The sequence below is a fragment of the Panthera tigris genome, chromosome B3 (assembly GCF_018350195.1).
Source record: "Panthera tigris isolate Pti1 chromosome B3, P.tigris_Pti1_mat1.1, whole genome shotgun sequence".
Classification (NCBI taxonomy): domain Eukaryota; kingdom Metazoa; phylum Chordata; class Mammalia; order Carnivora; family Felidae; genus Panthera; species Panthera tigris.
In genome coordinates, this window is record NC_056665.1 from 47,363,074 (window position 1) to 47,379,787 (window position 16,714).

The 16,714-nt window shown below is 35.1% G+C and overlaps 1 protein-coding gene across 11 annotated transcripts in view; it reads right to left on the reverse strand.

The window, feature by feature from the left end:
- Positions 1–16,714, reverse strand: part of TCF12 (transcription factor 12) — a 375,236-nt gene that overhangs the window by 169,534 nt on the left and 188,988 nt on the right. For all 11 annotated transcript variants that reach the window (XM_042988780.1, XM_042988782.1, XM_042988781.1 and 8 more), the window contains one exon: positions 14,681–14,783. In XM_042988780.1, the coding sequence (XP_042844714.1) occupies positions 14,681–14,783 (103 nt within the window). The remainder of the gene's footprint in view (positions 1–14,680; positions 14,784–16,714) is intronic.

The following is a 16,714-nucleotide window of genomic DNA, read 5'->3' on the forward strand; positions in this document are numbered from 1 at the left end:
ATATATTACAAATATATACAGCTTGATGGCCATTCTAACTTCTTTAATTTTGCTCCTTCACAAATGAATGTTTCCTAGATACCCTAGATATATCTGCATTGAATAGGAAGTTCGTTATGGTTGACTTAAGTACAACTGTGATTTATGGTAATGTGTAAATTATTTAAATAAGAATATTTAATGACTTAAATAAATCTCATGACCTTAAACTAGTAGTTTCTAGGAAGGAAGGTAGAAAGCCAAGTAAGCTGGCTTTCTACAACAATTTCTATTCATTTGTGATATACAACAGTATTCAGTGTTTATCTCAAAAAAAACCCTAAAACACTACTGATGATAATAGCCTAAAATAAATAATCCAAACTTTAATTATCCAAAGTTTAATTAGTTAATAGTTAACCTAGGCCACAGGGTCAAATTAACTAAATATAAGAATAAGTTAAGATACTTTATGTTAAGAGAAATAAAAATTCCAATATTCTTACAGAAAAGCATAAACCTAAGTACAAAGAATTACAGAATTATTCATTAAATGCCACAGAACTTAGACTGTCCTATTTATGATATTAATAATTATGATCATTATGCATGGTTCCAACTAACTGCCTCATAGGAAATAAGAAATATATTTTTTAGAAGATCAGATGCCCTATTCCCTCCCTAAGACAAGATCTTAGTACCTTTATAATAGCTGACATCTTAGCCCTTCTAGCTTTCTCCAGCTGACCCCACACACTGAAGCAGAGTTACAAATGCCCAAAGAAAGAAGACCCACTAGGGAAAATTGTATTCGCTCAGCTTTGCATGCATCAGTGGACTTCACAGTAGATAAATATACCCTACAGCCAGATTAACTGACACAGTGAAGCAAAAAGGGAAATTTGAGATTTAGCCACTTCATCTTAAACCTCTTTTTAAGTAAGGGGTGGTTTGTTTTTACTTCAGCTTTCACTATATAAAAAAATCTGCCCCTAAGGACTCACACATTTCTAATGCTAATCATTTAAAAAAATGTTTCCACAAACCTTAAGTTTCTAATACACCAGTTATGATTTTAATAGATTCGTAATTACGGTCTTTGCATTTCACAAATGACACAAAAGTTTTAACACAGAGGAAAGTATGCTTTTATTATTAGCTCTTTGCACACATATTTAAAAGCAGGACTTCTTTAAAAGCTTAGGAAAATTTGACAAGTTATGTAGAATCTTTTAAAATACATGGGGAAGTTATAAATTAGCCTACTGATGTTTTTTCTCAACTCCATTTCCAAGAACCCTCCCCCTTTCTCCACCCAATTACCTCACAAAAGACTCCAAGCCAGAACTTCCACTAAGGAGTTGTTTGCCTAAAATACCTAACCCCAAGGACCACCAGAATAGCCTCACCTACCTAGATTCTCAAACTCTTCCTGTGGAACCAGCTTCCTGTGACTAGTGAAAATCTGAAAACTGCAGAAGAGTTTCCTAAGTAGGATTAGCATTTTAAGTGAAGGGGAGGAATTTTTTATATCTAATTGAAATTATAAATAGCAGTCAACCTGATCCTCAAGCCTCATTTCTCATTCAAGTAAAAGTGAGGATACATCCAGACAAAATTTGTTGTTGCAAGTTTCTACCTTGCCTTGGAGGTGAGGGGTGGGGAGACAAGGACCAGCCCCAGGTGAAGTTTAACCACCAAAAAATTAACTTTGGGACCTTCCAATATTTTTCTCTGACAAGCTTATTCTCTTTCCCGCATCCCAGGCACCGAGTGTTACATGCTGCCCTCTTGCCAGTATTTTTCAAGATAAATATTCAATTCTGAAGTGCAGATTATCTTGCTTTTTAGATGTCCTCAAGAACACATATACAGCTTTTTGGCCTTTGATGTTTCCCACTCCCTTTGCCCACAGGTACAATACTGCGTGCTGTGCACACAAAGCAAAGGACAAATGTTGACAAAAAGATTCTTCTCACTTGCTAGTGTCACCATTACAGTTACACAGTTTCCCAAAACTAAAAGTTCAAGAGCCATTCTTCCTTTAGAAATACAGGGATTTTCAGTGGTTTAATAGGCCCCAAGGGGGACTATTTTGGTATAGATTTCTATTGGAAATGTTTCTAGAAAAGTAATCTCTGCACACTATGACCCTTCTCTTCCCCCCTGTATTCCCTAACCTACACACTCCTACATCTTTTAAATTTCCTTCAATTTATTTATTTATATATTCAGTTATCTATTTGTATATGTATTTTTTCTTTAAATTTTTATTTTTGAGAGAGAGAGAGAGTAGGGGAGGGGCAGAGAGAGAGAGGGAGACACAGAATCTGAAGCAGGCTCCAGGCTCTGAGCTGTCAGCATAGAGCCCAACGCAGGGCTTGAACTCATGAACTGTGAGATCATGACCTGAGCCGAAGTCGGATGTTTAACCGACTGAGCCACCCAAGTGCCCCTGTATATGTATTTTTAATTAAACTTTTCTTTTGCGATAACTGTAGATTTACATGAAGTTGTAAAGAAATAATGGAGACATCCTGTATACTCTTTATATATTTCTCCCATCTTGCCATATCACAACTAGGCCATCAACACTGACACAATCTACTTGTCATATTCAGATTTCTCCAGCGTTTTTTCATTTGTGTGAATGCGCATGTATACATTTAATTGTATACAGTTCTATCACAGGTGTAGGTTTACATATTTGCCACTGCAAATCATGATACAGAACAGTTCCATCAGCCCATAAGGATCTCTTGTGTTCAACTTTTATAACTACATCAACCTGTCTCCTTAATTCCTGGTAACCAACTATCTGTTCTTAATTCTACAATTTTACCATTTCAAGAGTAGTATATAGATGGAATCATACAATATATAATCTTTTGAAAAGTGGCTCTTTTTCCCGCTCAGCCTAATTCACTCAAGATCAGTTTAAAGTTTTACAATTAAAGTTTTTAATAATTCACTCCTTTTTTATTGCTGAATAACATTTCAAGGTATGAGTGTACCAGTTGTTTAACCATTCACCCAGTGAAGGATATCTGGACTGTTTCCAGTTGTTGGTTATTACCAAACAAGGTGCTATTAACATTTGTGTAAATTTTCATTTCTCTGGGATAAATGTTCAAGAGTGCAATTGCTAAGTTATATAGTAATTGCATATTTAGTTTTATAACAGTCAGAATGTTTTCTATAATGGCTGTACCATTTTACATTCCTAATGTAAATTTTCAGTTACTTCCTTAGATTAAATTCCTTACTGGTGGAGTTGAGACACAATGCCTTTTTTTAATAGATATACAAATTCATCTTCATAAGTATGTTGGGACCATGTTTTTCCTTCCAAGTGTATCATGGTAAACTGGAAAGGTAAAATCATGATCAGGTCATGATCTCACAGTTTGTGAGTTCGACCCCACACCGGGCTCTGTGCTAACACTTCAGAGACTGGAGCCTGCTTAGGATTCTGTGTCTCCCTCTTTGTCTGCCCCTCCCCTGCTCATGCTCTGCCTCTCTTTCAAAAATAAACATTAAAGAAAAAAGAAAAATATAAACAGACATAGAGAATACACATAACAACATAAAAATTATGAATGAATATATACATATATCCCCTCTGTATCTCTTGGGAAAAAGTAAATTATAAGCAGACACCTTCTATTGTGCTAGTACCCAAAGATGTTTTCTAGGATCTTTGTAAGACACCTAAAGATAGGTGACTGGCTGGCTCAGTTAAAAAAGTGTGAGACTCTTGATCTCAGGGTCTTGGGTTCGAGTCCCATGTTGGGTGTAGAGATTGCTATAAATAAATAAATAAATAAAAACTAAAAGCAATTTTTTAAAAAGAAAACCTAAAGATAAGGGTGCCTGTGTGGCTCAGTCGGTAAAGTGCCTTACTTTGGCTCAGGTCACAATCTCACAGTTCGTAGCTTCAAGCCCTGCATCAGCTCTGTGCTGACAGCTTGGAACCCGAAGTCTGCTTCAGATTCTGTGTCTCCCTCTCTCCCTGCCCGTCCCCTGCTGGTGCGCGCTCTCTCTCTCTCTCAAAAATAAATAAACATTAAAAATAAATAAAGTACATCTATATAAAAAAAGAAAACCTGAAGATAATACTTACATTTTTAAAAAGATACCTGACTGAAATCTTACTGTAAAATGAAATAAAACAAAAGCCTATACTTAATGTGCTCCTATCTGGTCTAAACATACAGATGTGCATGTATGCATGCACATGCACACACATACCAAGAGTAAAAATGCTCTCTGCATTTAATATTGTCGCTAAATGTTTTGCACATATATGAAAGGAAAATAAAAAAACAGGTGAGAATTCTTTGGTGGGAGCATATTTCATTGTATGCAAACCTGAGCAAAAATTTACAAAAATCATCATATAGCAAAAACACCCTACATTTTCTTTTAAACCTTTATGACAGAAGAGAGCGTGAAACTGAAGACGAATAGCATTTCAAATCAGAACACTTCCTAAACACAAACCATTAAGGTACGTTACATGAAAATTACATGAACTGCAACAAAAATCTGTAATTTACATTTACTTTACAAAAACTGTTCGGATACAAATCTAGAAAATGTTATAATATTTTTACCACACACCCTTTGGAGAGATTTCCAAATTCAGAGTGCAGACTCTCAAAAAAAGCAACAAACAATATACTTTTTTGATGATTACGCCACTGCCACACTATCCTCTCATCAGAGACTCTTCCTTTGGACTCTTGCCAGATATTATCTGCAGATTTCTCTCTGTAGAACTGCCCCAATGCCACATCTCCACTGGGTTGCCTAAGTTTCACCTTTTCCTCTCCTAGTGTGATAGTTCAACTCAGTACAGCTACAATTTTATATTGATGTTATGAGAAGGAGTTTTCTGAAAAATTTCAAGTTATAGAAAACTAAGGGAACACCAAGATTTCAGATGAAGGAAATCTGACATGTGCCTAAAAAGCCAATTATCAGTATCCTATCTAAAGACAAAAACAAGAGAAAAATAATTCACCTAGTGAGCAACTTACTATTCTGTATAGAGGTAATAAAGCCCTAGAAATTTTAGAAATAATTCACCAGCACCACAAGCACTAATCACCATGTCTGGATATTCAAAACACACACCCACACCCACAACAACCCTGTTATGTTTCCTAGAATTTCACACACACATATATATCATGTTACCTCTTCAAAAAATTGACAGTGTTGCTATTGTTTAAAGTATTTTTGTTACATTATCTGGAATAAGATTAACACACTAAGTCCTGGAGAACAAATCCAGGCCACCAACTGTTCCTTTTATAGCCCATGAGCTAAGAATAGTTTTTTGTTTTTAAATGGTTATATAAGTACCTGCATAATATTGATTTTGCCTCCTGGGCTGCAAACCCTAAACTATTTACTATCTGGCTTTTTGCAAAAAGGTCTGCTGACCCCTGATCTCAGGGATCAGTGTAGAAAAGTATGTAACAGAAATTAATAAAATTTATGACTATTAACTAATTGATTTAATTTGCAGCAAAGTAGCCTTGCGCCCTACTCCTATTTAATTGTGACTCCCTAAGTACTGATGCATAGGGGCACCTGTACCCCAATGTTTATAGCGGCACTCTCAACAATAGCCAAATTATGGAAAGAGCCTAAATGTCCATCAACTGATGAATGGATAAAGAAATTGTGGTTTATATACACAATGGAATACTACGTGGCAATGAGAAAAAATGAAATATGGCCTTTTGTAGCAACATGGATGGAACTGGAGAGTGTGATGCTAAGTGAAATAAGCCATACAGAGAAAGACAGATACCATATGGTTTCACTCTTATGTGGATCCTGAGAAACATAACAGAAACCCATGGGGGAGGGGAAGGAAAAAAAAAAAATAATTGTGACTCCCTAGAAATTTCATACCATCTGAGGAGTTTGACAATCCTCCAGAGATATTCTCAAAGTGAAAAACAAGTATGTAATACAAGGATTATTGTTACATACTTCACTACACCATACATATGATAATAGCCACAAAAAAAAAATTCTCAACAAGAAAGAATTAAAACTCACCCTGATATACACCAGAAAGCCCTAAAATACAGGTAAGAAAGGCGTGTGTTGCTGTTCATAAAAACCTAAAATCTCAAATAACAAAAACAAAACAAACCCATCATGGAAGCCAAAGAAAATGTGAGCTATAAAAAGCAAAGGCTGAATTTTGTAAGAAAAAAAAAAAAGAAACTGAAATGCGAAGAAGATTACATAAATGGTGGACTGACACTGAAGCAACAATCTTTTGAGGAGATTCACTTAAAACACAAAGCTTATTAAGTACTGCAGCAATGCAGTACAAAACCTATACAACTGAAGGATCTGAATGCCATAAATACCTTCAAACAATAATGTTTCCACAATTTAAACCAAAACAATTCAGGATATGCTTTCAAATTTTTAAAAAATTCACTTTCATCTGGTGGTTAATTAAAACTTGCAAAAACAGTGTGACACTAACCAAGCTAGTACTAACTCTTCATTTTGAAAGACCCTCCAGAGTTTTCAGCGTATGGGAAATACCAGCTGCACCTCCTCCTACTTTCAGTCTTTATGATAACCATGTATTTTTCAACCTTCTCAATTGAGAACTACTGAGCTAGATGACCTTTAAGATCCATTCCAGTTCAACCATTCTATGAGAATTTTAGTATTTATTTTTAACAAAACACTCAGAAAACCAATAGTAAATGATAAAGGGATCATTGTAACCATTAGCAATGAAATCTGAAATATTACCACATAGGAGGCATGATCTGATAATGCTGTTCCGGGATTTTCCCTTATTCAAATAGCACCCCAAATTCTTAACTACGTGCCATGGTGTGGATCTCAGATTACATGTATCTAGGAAAACTGTAAAGTTTACAAAAGTTCCTTTAACAAAATTATTCTTTTGCTCTCTAGTAACCAAGTAGCCAAGTAGTAACCAAGTGGCTACTAGTAGTAACTAGTAGCCAACTAGTTACCTCCTGCAATGTATCCCACTATGGGCAGAGTTCACTTTCACTTGGTTGCAATTAGACACAAACAATGGGAAGATTCAAGGAAGAACCATTTATCAGATCTATGCCACTGGCTGACTATAAAGCTATGCAGAGCAGTAGGGATAACTACTGATCACAGAACATACACAAGTGATAATGAGCACAGGAACTGGGTAAACAAAAATAAAGGTCCTCCTTACAGGAGTCCCTAGAGTTACCAGTATGCAAGGATGCAGAGTTAAGCCAACATTATGACCTCATGAAAATATTCACTAATAACCACAAAAGTTAAAAAAAAAAAATGTAATCCCTGTGAAACAGGCCTGGCAGATAGTGTGGCTATCTCGGGCTAGAGTCAATGGTGTCATTGGTCAGTCTTTTCGTAAATATACCACTATACCAAGCTATACAAAAGAAATCCATCAAAAGTTCAGTCTCACGCAAGAGACTCAAAATTGCATGAAATCCTTGAAAATGATGTCAAAGAACCACTTCATTAAACACAAAAGTCACTGACAGATTGGAACCTGAGTTAGAGTCTGTTAATAACTAAAGAGAAAATCAAAAAGGTTCAAATGTCAGGTACAAGACATTTCTATATTACCAAACAATTTTCTGAAGACAAAAACTACACCAAAAACTCAATAATTAATTCATCCTTTGTTCACTTAAGACCTAGGGGATTATGTAAATCACTGTTTGCTTTGTCAATATTAGTTTTACTTTTCAAATAAAGTCCCAATCAAACATTTTTTTTTCTTCTATCTTCTGAAATTTCAGCATTTCTTTTATGTAATTCTAACTAAATCTTCTAAGTAATTCATTCCAGGATTAATTATGCTTAGATAAAAGGGATCTGAATCTATACAGAAGTACTCCTGAAACTCTGAAACCTCTTTCAAGTACTAACTACCCTGGTCTTTCCCAGACTGGGTGGGCCTAAAAAACAAACAAACAAAAACATTAGCTAATCTTTGGCTCATAAGAATGATTTCTGAAAGAACGGGTATCAGGTCATTTGAACTATGGAAAAGAGTCTGCTTTTCAGGGGTTGTGAAGGCAAAGTAGGGATATGGAAAGAGACAATGTTGCTAGGAGCAGAGTATTATTTAAAAAAAAAAAACAAAACATAACATAACTGCATTGAAAGAAAACATTCCAAACCACTAAGGAATAAGGTATCCTGTAAAATGGGAGCCAGAAGGGTCAATTTACAACAATTTGCAAAGAATGGAGTGAGGGAACTACAAGTACAGACTAAGACACAGAAGCACCCCCTTCCGTATTCCACTTTCTTGGCCCATTTTGCCTCTCCAATTTTATCCCATTCTCCCAACAAAAACTTTTAAGGGTAAAGTAAGGGATCTGATGACATTGTTTGAACACCTGGATCTGCCATGTCTAAAATCAATCTATTTTCAGCTGTCTGCAATATGTGACTCAGTACTTTTTATTGAACACAGTTTAAGTTCATTTCTGTCATTTGTAAGGAAAAAAGTCCTGACTAATACACTAGATTATGTTACTCCACAATAAAAAACTTTCCCTGTTCACTTCCGGCTCTGTCTTATTTTGATTTCTTCTGAATTTCTGTAAAAACTTCTTTGTATCACTCCCCTTCTAACATGTGTAATAATTATCAAAATTATTTCCCCTACCACATTAAAACAGCAAAGTCTGTAAAGACAGACTGAACCTTACTTTCATATTCTGCCATATGCTATTTTCACACATTAAAAGGCAGAAAAAAGGCATGAATGGATACATGAAGGAGAAAGAGGGAGGTATTCAACAATTCAGACTGGTTAATTCAGACTGGTCTAAGCAGTAGCAGAAGAAAGAAAAAGATATGCATGAGGAAGAAAAAGATACTAAGAGCTACAATGTGGAAAAAATGCTCGACAGAGGTACAAAAGAAAAAAAGCAGTGTAGGAGAAAGGGGATATGAGCTAAATTAGAATGAAGAGGGTTGGGTCCAAGGTTTCTTTAACTACTCACTTCATTTTTCTTGGCTTTGGTTTCTTCAATGGTAACTAGGGTTTTTTTATTCAAGTTTCTCAGTGCCAACATTTTGTTTGTAAGTAGCCAAAGAACAGAGAATAAAAATCAATGAATATGTAATCCATATCCGTTAACAAAACATAAGTATCGTCCTTATGAAATACTGTCAAACCAGGTACTAAACTACACTGTTTCCCCTAGGCACAATTATCATTAATTGTTAATCATTAATTGTTAAACATTAATCATTTTCATTAACTCATCTAGTGAAGGAATTTCATATACATCAAAGTTATAAATCTTTTTATTTTAAAGTTTATTTATTTTGGGGCGGGGGGGAGGAAGAGAAAGACAGAAAAAGAGAAAATCCCAAGCAGGCTCTGCACTGTCAGCACAGAGCCCAATGTAGGGCTTGAACCCACCAACTGCAAAAGCATGACCTGAGCCAAAACGAAGAGTCGGCTGCTTAACCGACTGAACCACCCAGGTACCCCAAACTTAGAAATCTTTTGAGGCCAGAGTTCTACTTACTGTGCTTTGATATTCTGAAAATGGTGATTCTACATTTTTTTGTAACTCTAGAAGAACTCTGGATTAATCAGAAATTATACTGCAGGCAAGATCAAGTATACAGAAGAGTTGAAAAGAGCAAATGTATAGGAAAAAAGTGTACTTGGGTTTACATTCCCAGACAAGCCCATAGAAACCTACTGAATCCGTAATAAAATGAAAATAATGTAGTAGCTGCTATTAGAGGGGGCCCCTTAAACTCTGAGGTAAAGAACGGTAGGGCTGACAGGCGCCTGGGTGACTCAGTCAGTTAAGCGTCCCACTTCAGTTCAGGTCATGATACCATGGTTTATGAGTTCAAGCCCTGCATCAGGTGGGCTCAAGCCCCACTCTGGGTTTTGCACTCCCTCTCTCTCTGCAACTTGTGGGATTCTCTCTCTCTCCCCCTCTCTCATAATAAACAATTTTTTTTTGAAAAAAAAAAAAAAAAAAAAAAAAAAAAGAAGGGTAGACGAGCTGAGCAAACAGACTCCAACATGAAAGGAAGGACAGTTGGTTTATTTATAATTCAAGTAAGTCTGCTAAAAAGACTTAACAATACTGTATTTGAACAACTCAACCCAACCTATATTAGCTAAGATGTCTAAAATAAGTTATAAAAATATATACAGCGATATCATTAACATTGTGCCATTTTACATTTCAGACAACTTTTCATGTATTATCTTTTATTTTCCCCATAAAACAATCTATAAGTATTGCTCAGTGTGTGCCTCATGGAAAACTAGTTCCTCAAAGGCTAATGATCCTTTATACAAGAAGGATTCTGTGTGTCATCTGAATCTAGGATGTGATGAGATGACCAAAGTTAAATAAGCTTTTCCTCCTGTTTTTGTTGTTGTTGTTTCCAGAGACTTTAATATCCCAAAGCACAATATGAATCTCTTAAGAAGGGGCACATGATGTACAATGTGTCCCAAAGTTATATAGCTATAGAACCATTTTTTCCTGGTCATTTCTGCAGACCAGGGTCTCCATAATTAGAGTGTAGGAAAACGATGAGCTAGTAAAAACCTGGGAGCATAGAAAGAACAAATACCTGACATGCCTAATGGAAACAATACTTGGGAGTCAGGGGACATGGATTCTATATTCAGTTTTGCCACTTATTGGTTCTGTGCCCTCAGGGGAAAAATAACACTTAATTTTCCTGTGCCTTAGTTTTATCATTTGCAAAATAGCAATTCTAATTCCAGTTGAAGTCTTTTTCAGGGTTGGATAAAAGATATTAGATACATGAGATTTTAGAACTATAAAATTCTAGACCTGCAGAAGACCTTTCAGACCAACCAGCAATATCCTATCAGAAAGGTAATTTTAAGGGTCTGGAATAAAACCCACATCTCCTTTTGGCCCCACATTTCGCCCTATACCCTTCACATGCTGCTTTCACTCTTTAATAGATAAAATATTAAGAAAACATCTCTAGAGGCAGAATAAGTCTCAGAAAGGAACACAATTGAAAGTCTCAGAAAAAAAGTAATATTCAAGTGATATAATCTCGCCTTAAAATTCCCATTGACAACATATACACATATAGTCCAAAATAAGTAAGGCTTTGAAAAACATGGAGAGGTAAAAAGATAAGAGTAGCTCATCCCATAATCACTTGGAAATTGAAGGTAGACAATTTTTTGAAATAATTCATTTCTATATCCAATTAATAAACTGGTCCTACCATCACCAAAAATATACCTAATCAACAACAGGTAAAGAAAAGCAAATCTTACTAAAATCAGTGAGAGAACTAAGGGTAAAGAAATGGACTAAAGCCGGAAGAGGCTAGAAATACATAAGATTACTGCAATTCAGGGCTACTGTCAAAGCTTTGCAGCTTTCCTATAATAGAGTACAGGACTGTTTGATGCTAATTACTTAGTGATGTGCCAAAAGGATGTATTTATTTCACTTGAAACATAAGAAAGCCCTTTTTTCCATAATGACAAATCAATGGGATAATTCTGGAATTCATTAAAAAGAAACACTAACTGATCCAACATAATAGCTTTATTTCCTATGTAAAACACTTCAAAATATCTAAATGAATATAGAAATGCATTTTTCTGTAGTAGATTGTTTATTATTGAATCATTATCAACCCTTGTTAGACAAAATTTCTCATTTTTGCAATGTGCAAAATCATTAAAGTGTTTGAGAGCTCCATCATGAAAGACAGTGGCACTTTATAATCCATTATTTCTTCAGGCAAATGTGCTTATAGTTGAACATAATACGAAAAATAACAATATTCCCTAGCATATGATTCTATCCCCCCTCTTAATGGTATTTTTATATGTTGACAGCAATGATGAAATATGTTACTGCTTTCCTATTAGCTTTAACTGTTTCTAAGCAGTCATCATTTACGGCATCACTCTGAAGTATTACCTGTAATGATGATTAGGTATCTACAGTTCCGAATGCTTCCCATACTGCTATGCATGTCTCAGTCATGCTTTAACAACATAGGTTTTTAGTCTGAAATTCCTTTAGATTACCAAAAGGCTATAAGAGTGAATCTATCCGTACACTATACCGAGCACTATAAACCTACATATTTGAGTATCTAACAGTTCATTTACTTCAGCTCACATCAAGTAGGATTGCCTGTTGCTGTACAGAACTGCTCTAAAATTTAGGAGAAATTCATTTCCAAAGCTACTGTCATTCAGATTCCTTAAACTGTTAGATACCTCATGTGATCATTTTATTGAAAATAAAGGGAAGAAGTATAGTAAAGTAGGTATTACCAATGACCGGTGAAATCCTTTTGAACATACCTGCCTAATATTTTCAGGGTTATTTTCTCCTTCCTTATAGGTAAATTAACATTTTTAAGATTAGATAGTTAAAATTTACAATGAAAATGTATAGCTGCATATTAACGGTACAGTGTAGTTCAGATTAATCCAGATTTTTTCACTCATACTGTGAAGGGATCAATCTGTTTATAAATTTGAGGGTTTTTTGGTTTTTTTTCAATGTTTATTTTTGAGAGAGAAACAGGGTGTGAGCAGGGAGGGGCAGAAAGAGAGCAAGATACAGAATTCAAAGTAAGCTCCAGGCTCCGAGCTGTCAGCACAGAGCCTGATGCGGGGCTTGAACTCATGAACCACGAGATCATGGCCTGAGCCGAAGCCAGACACTCAACTGACTGAGCCACCCAGGCACCCCTAAATTTGGGTTTTCATAATGTTTCCAGATTTATTTTAGATGTTGATGTTATACACAGAGTATGTATGACTATTAAAAGATTTGTAATAATTATCTGTAAACTGAAGAAACCAAGAAGCACATTTTCATAATTGCTCCAACTAAGAAAATGTTACCTCAAACTGAATTACAGAAATATTTTTAGTCAACAGCTGCTCAGAGCAAGTGACTGACATGCACACTTCTCAGAATTCATTTACTTCCCACAACTTTAACAGTCACCTTGGCTCAAAGCTATGCTAATGATGCAATTCCACTGGGCTTAAAAATCATATCTGTGAGCTAAGAATAAAGGTAAATTGCATAAACATAAAAAGGAGTAAGTTCTGATTTTTCACTTCTAAGAAGTATAGCCTCAATTAAGAAAGCTTAGTTCAATCTGAAATTACAACAGCACTGACTAGAGCTTGCTCTACCATATTTATAATAAATTAAATGCTACTTGGGAAAAAGATACACTACAAAAAGAAATTATGTGGAGTGTCACATCTATTTTACTTTGATGGTAAGTTCAATAGAAAATTAAAAAGATAAACTGGAAAGTTTTCCCTGGCTAAATGCAAGGATAATTATCTTGTTCTCAGTTTAATATTGATTTTTACCTGGAATAATGTGGTTTTCATTTGCATTTACGTTAAAACAAACTGTCATTTTAAACACAAGTTTTACTGCTCATTAGATTTTTTACTATTGTGTCATATTCAATGATTCTGGCTTTAAACTGGTAACTGCTTTAGGCAAAATCCACACTAGAATATCAGACTGTGTCCTCAACACTTCATGGAGGATAAGGTAATTAAAAAAAGACTTTGCAAAGCAAAACCATTTATAAAGAAATTGCAGACCACCAGGATTTTGGATTTGGGTAATCCATTTAGATTAGCATGGCTGTGTCCTAAAAGGACAATTCTAAGATCACAATATAGGTCATGTCCTTAACAAATAAAGCAATGAAATTAATGTCAATTACACAAACTTCCATATTTACATGACGCCAATGACAACAACTAAAATAGATTAAACAAAGCTTTCTAATGTGCTCAGGCCCAGCAGAAACAAGAAGGAAAAATCATGTCATAAAGCTGAAATTCTTTTTAATCCGGCTCTGCAAAAAAGGTAAAATTACTGTTTTTAAAGAAAAAAAGAGTGGCAGCCAAAGTAGGAGGGGGGAAAAAAACCCAACAACTTGGGCTTATCATTTCAGATTGAACAGCTAAAAACTTTCATATGAGGAAGCAAGAAAGGAAGGAGACAGTGGTGTTTTGCAGGGAGTAGGGGGGGAAAAAAAGAAAAGCTAACCTTAAAGGTTTTGCCAAAATATAATAATCAGGTTTGGGTGGCAGGTAATATCCTTCAAAGTACAACTTCACTATTGCAGAACACAACTTTCAAAATCCCCAATATGAACCCAAGTACTTAAAACAAATGCTGCCAACATCTAAGTGTACTATTAAGTTTTAATTATATAGTGCCAAAAGACATATTGTCCAACATAAGTAAAATCTGCTTAAAATCACTACTTTGTCATATTTTTTATTGCCACACGTATAAATGACTGTTAAGACAAATAGTCAATTACAAATGTCTCCGAAAGACATTTCTGCCCAGAAAGCAGAAAACATATAATGCCTGATGTCACAAAGACATTGCCAAAACTGACAGTTAAAACACTACTATTTCTTTTTTTGATACTGATGCTTTTTCTGAATGCTTGCTCCTCAAAATGAGCTGAATAAGGAAAGCCTGGATGCCCCTAGAAACACAGGAACTTTCTTCTAGATACAGATGTGTATTTCCTGGACAAGGGGATAAAAAATGTCTCTGACCAAAGAGGCTTTGTGAAGACTCCTTGCAGAGAATTACCAACTTACCCATCAGATTTGAGTTCATGAAAGGTGTTGGGGACAAGCCTTCATGGGCCCCTAATCGACTGTCATTCAAGTGATCACTGTAATGAGGGCTGTCTGTAAAACCCTAGGGGGAAAAAAAAGACCGGAGTATTAAAGAGATTATTTGGCAGTCCTGCTAATTGAGCATAATGACACTCATCTAATTAATATACAGACTTACAAATGGTCATTCCTAACCAAATTCCTTGTTCATTACTTGAAAAACTAAAAAGAAATGCTCCTTTTATTCCTTTTAAGGTTTTAAAGTAGTTTCTTAATGATCTTAAAGAAAATTAGCCCTAGGAACTCTTTACATCCAAAAGGAAAGTTCTATAGTTCATCTTTTTTTTTTAAAGGATAAAGAAAATATATTTTTAAATTGTAATAAATAAGGAAAATGTTTATCTCTACCCTCCATTCTGTCTCTAAACCCTACCAATTACTTAAAATACTAAAATAATCTACAATCAGTATATTAGAATTGAATCCTTTCCTAAATGGAATGGCAAACAAATATTTAACAAAAAAGATCTGTTTGTACTCTTTTGATACTAGTATAACAAGATATACTGCTAGAGAAACTGAATCATGTAAAAAGGAAAACATTTATTAAAAATAGCTGATTTAAATTCTTATGAGTTTTAAAAATGAAATTGTACACCATGAAAACAATAAAACTAATGTTATTATCTCACAAGAGGTGTTATTAAATTTCTCCTTATAACTTAAAACATGTTTTTTAAAAGCAAAGGAGGAAAAAAGATACTAACGTTTACAAATAAATGTTACAAAAGCTCTGTGGATTAAAAACTCTTCTGGTTCTCAGTCTCACACATACTAAGTACAAAATCATACTGTTTTTAAACACGGCTTTGAATGCTGGTTAATTAAACCTCGGGTGGATACCTACCCTTCTGCTAACTTACGATGGTTTCAGTAAAAATCAGAAAAACCTCCTAGAGGCCCAAACAAGAATACAAACTGCCTTGGCTCCCAGAAACAGAAAACACCCAGAATCCCCTGGGATTATAAAATCATCAATCACTGAACATTTATCATTACTGAGACCGCAGGCTAACATTCAAGAAGACATTAATGGGGCTGAAACAGGCCTCACTATCTTTGCAGGCATGCTGTCAGTTCAACCAAAGGGCTAGGAACTGAGGGCTAAGTAACTGTCAAATCATTACAATTGCTTATGGATGCATGTCACAACTCCTTCTGCTGTTCTGTTTTAAAACTAATCTTCTGGGAGTGCTAACTCCCAGATGAATCTTTGTTTCATTTTTACCTACTTTAGAATTACTGATACACATGTGACAGACATACAAGAAGAATCTTGGTGACATTTACAACTTGGTTATGACCACAAGGATGTCCTCTGGTAGCCACAAGGAAAGTCTCATCTGTCACAGCCACATGCTGTGGCTTATACAAAACACAATGGCTCCTAGCTAAGGTCACTCCTTGGAGTTTACTTTTGTTGTTTAAAACTTAACACTCTTGAGGTGCTAAGTGACATGTCACTATCTCAGACATCTGGGTATTTCTGCCACTTCCTCCCCCTGCCACTTTTAGGTATGTAAGTCAAAACAAGGCACTGAAACCTACAAAACACTCACTGAACCAGTGTTTAACATCATTACACAATGATATTACTCCAGAAAAACGCCAAGAGAAATGTGTTTGTAGGTGAGCCACACTGTTCACACTTCACTTAAATGCAAAAGAACAGCAAAAGATTAATTCTGTATGCTCTCAGAACTCTTCATTCTTGAAGTACCAAAAAAGAACTTGTTTCTATCCTGACCTTAAAAATAAAACATTCAAGTTTTTAAAAACTATCTCCTAAAGCACAAGAATACAACTAGATCTAAGTTTTAGGGTAACAATCAAATGATTACACACACATAGCATATTAACTTCAAAGATTACGTGTAACATAGATTAACAGAGAGGATAGTTATCTTTAGGCTTCCATTAATATGTGCTCAAAGAACACAGAAATTATTTTAC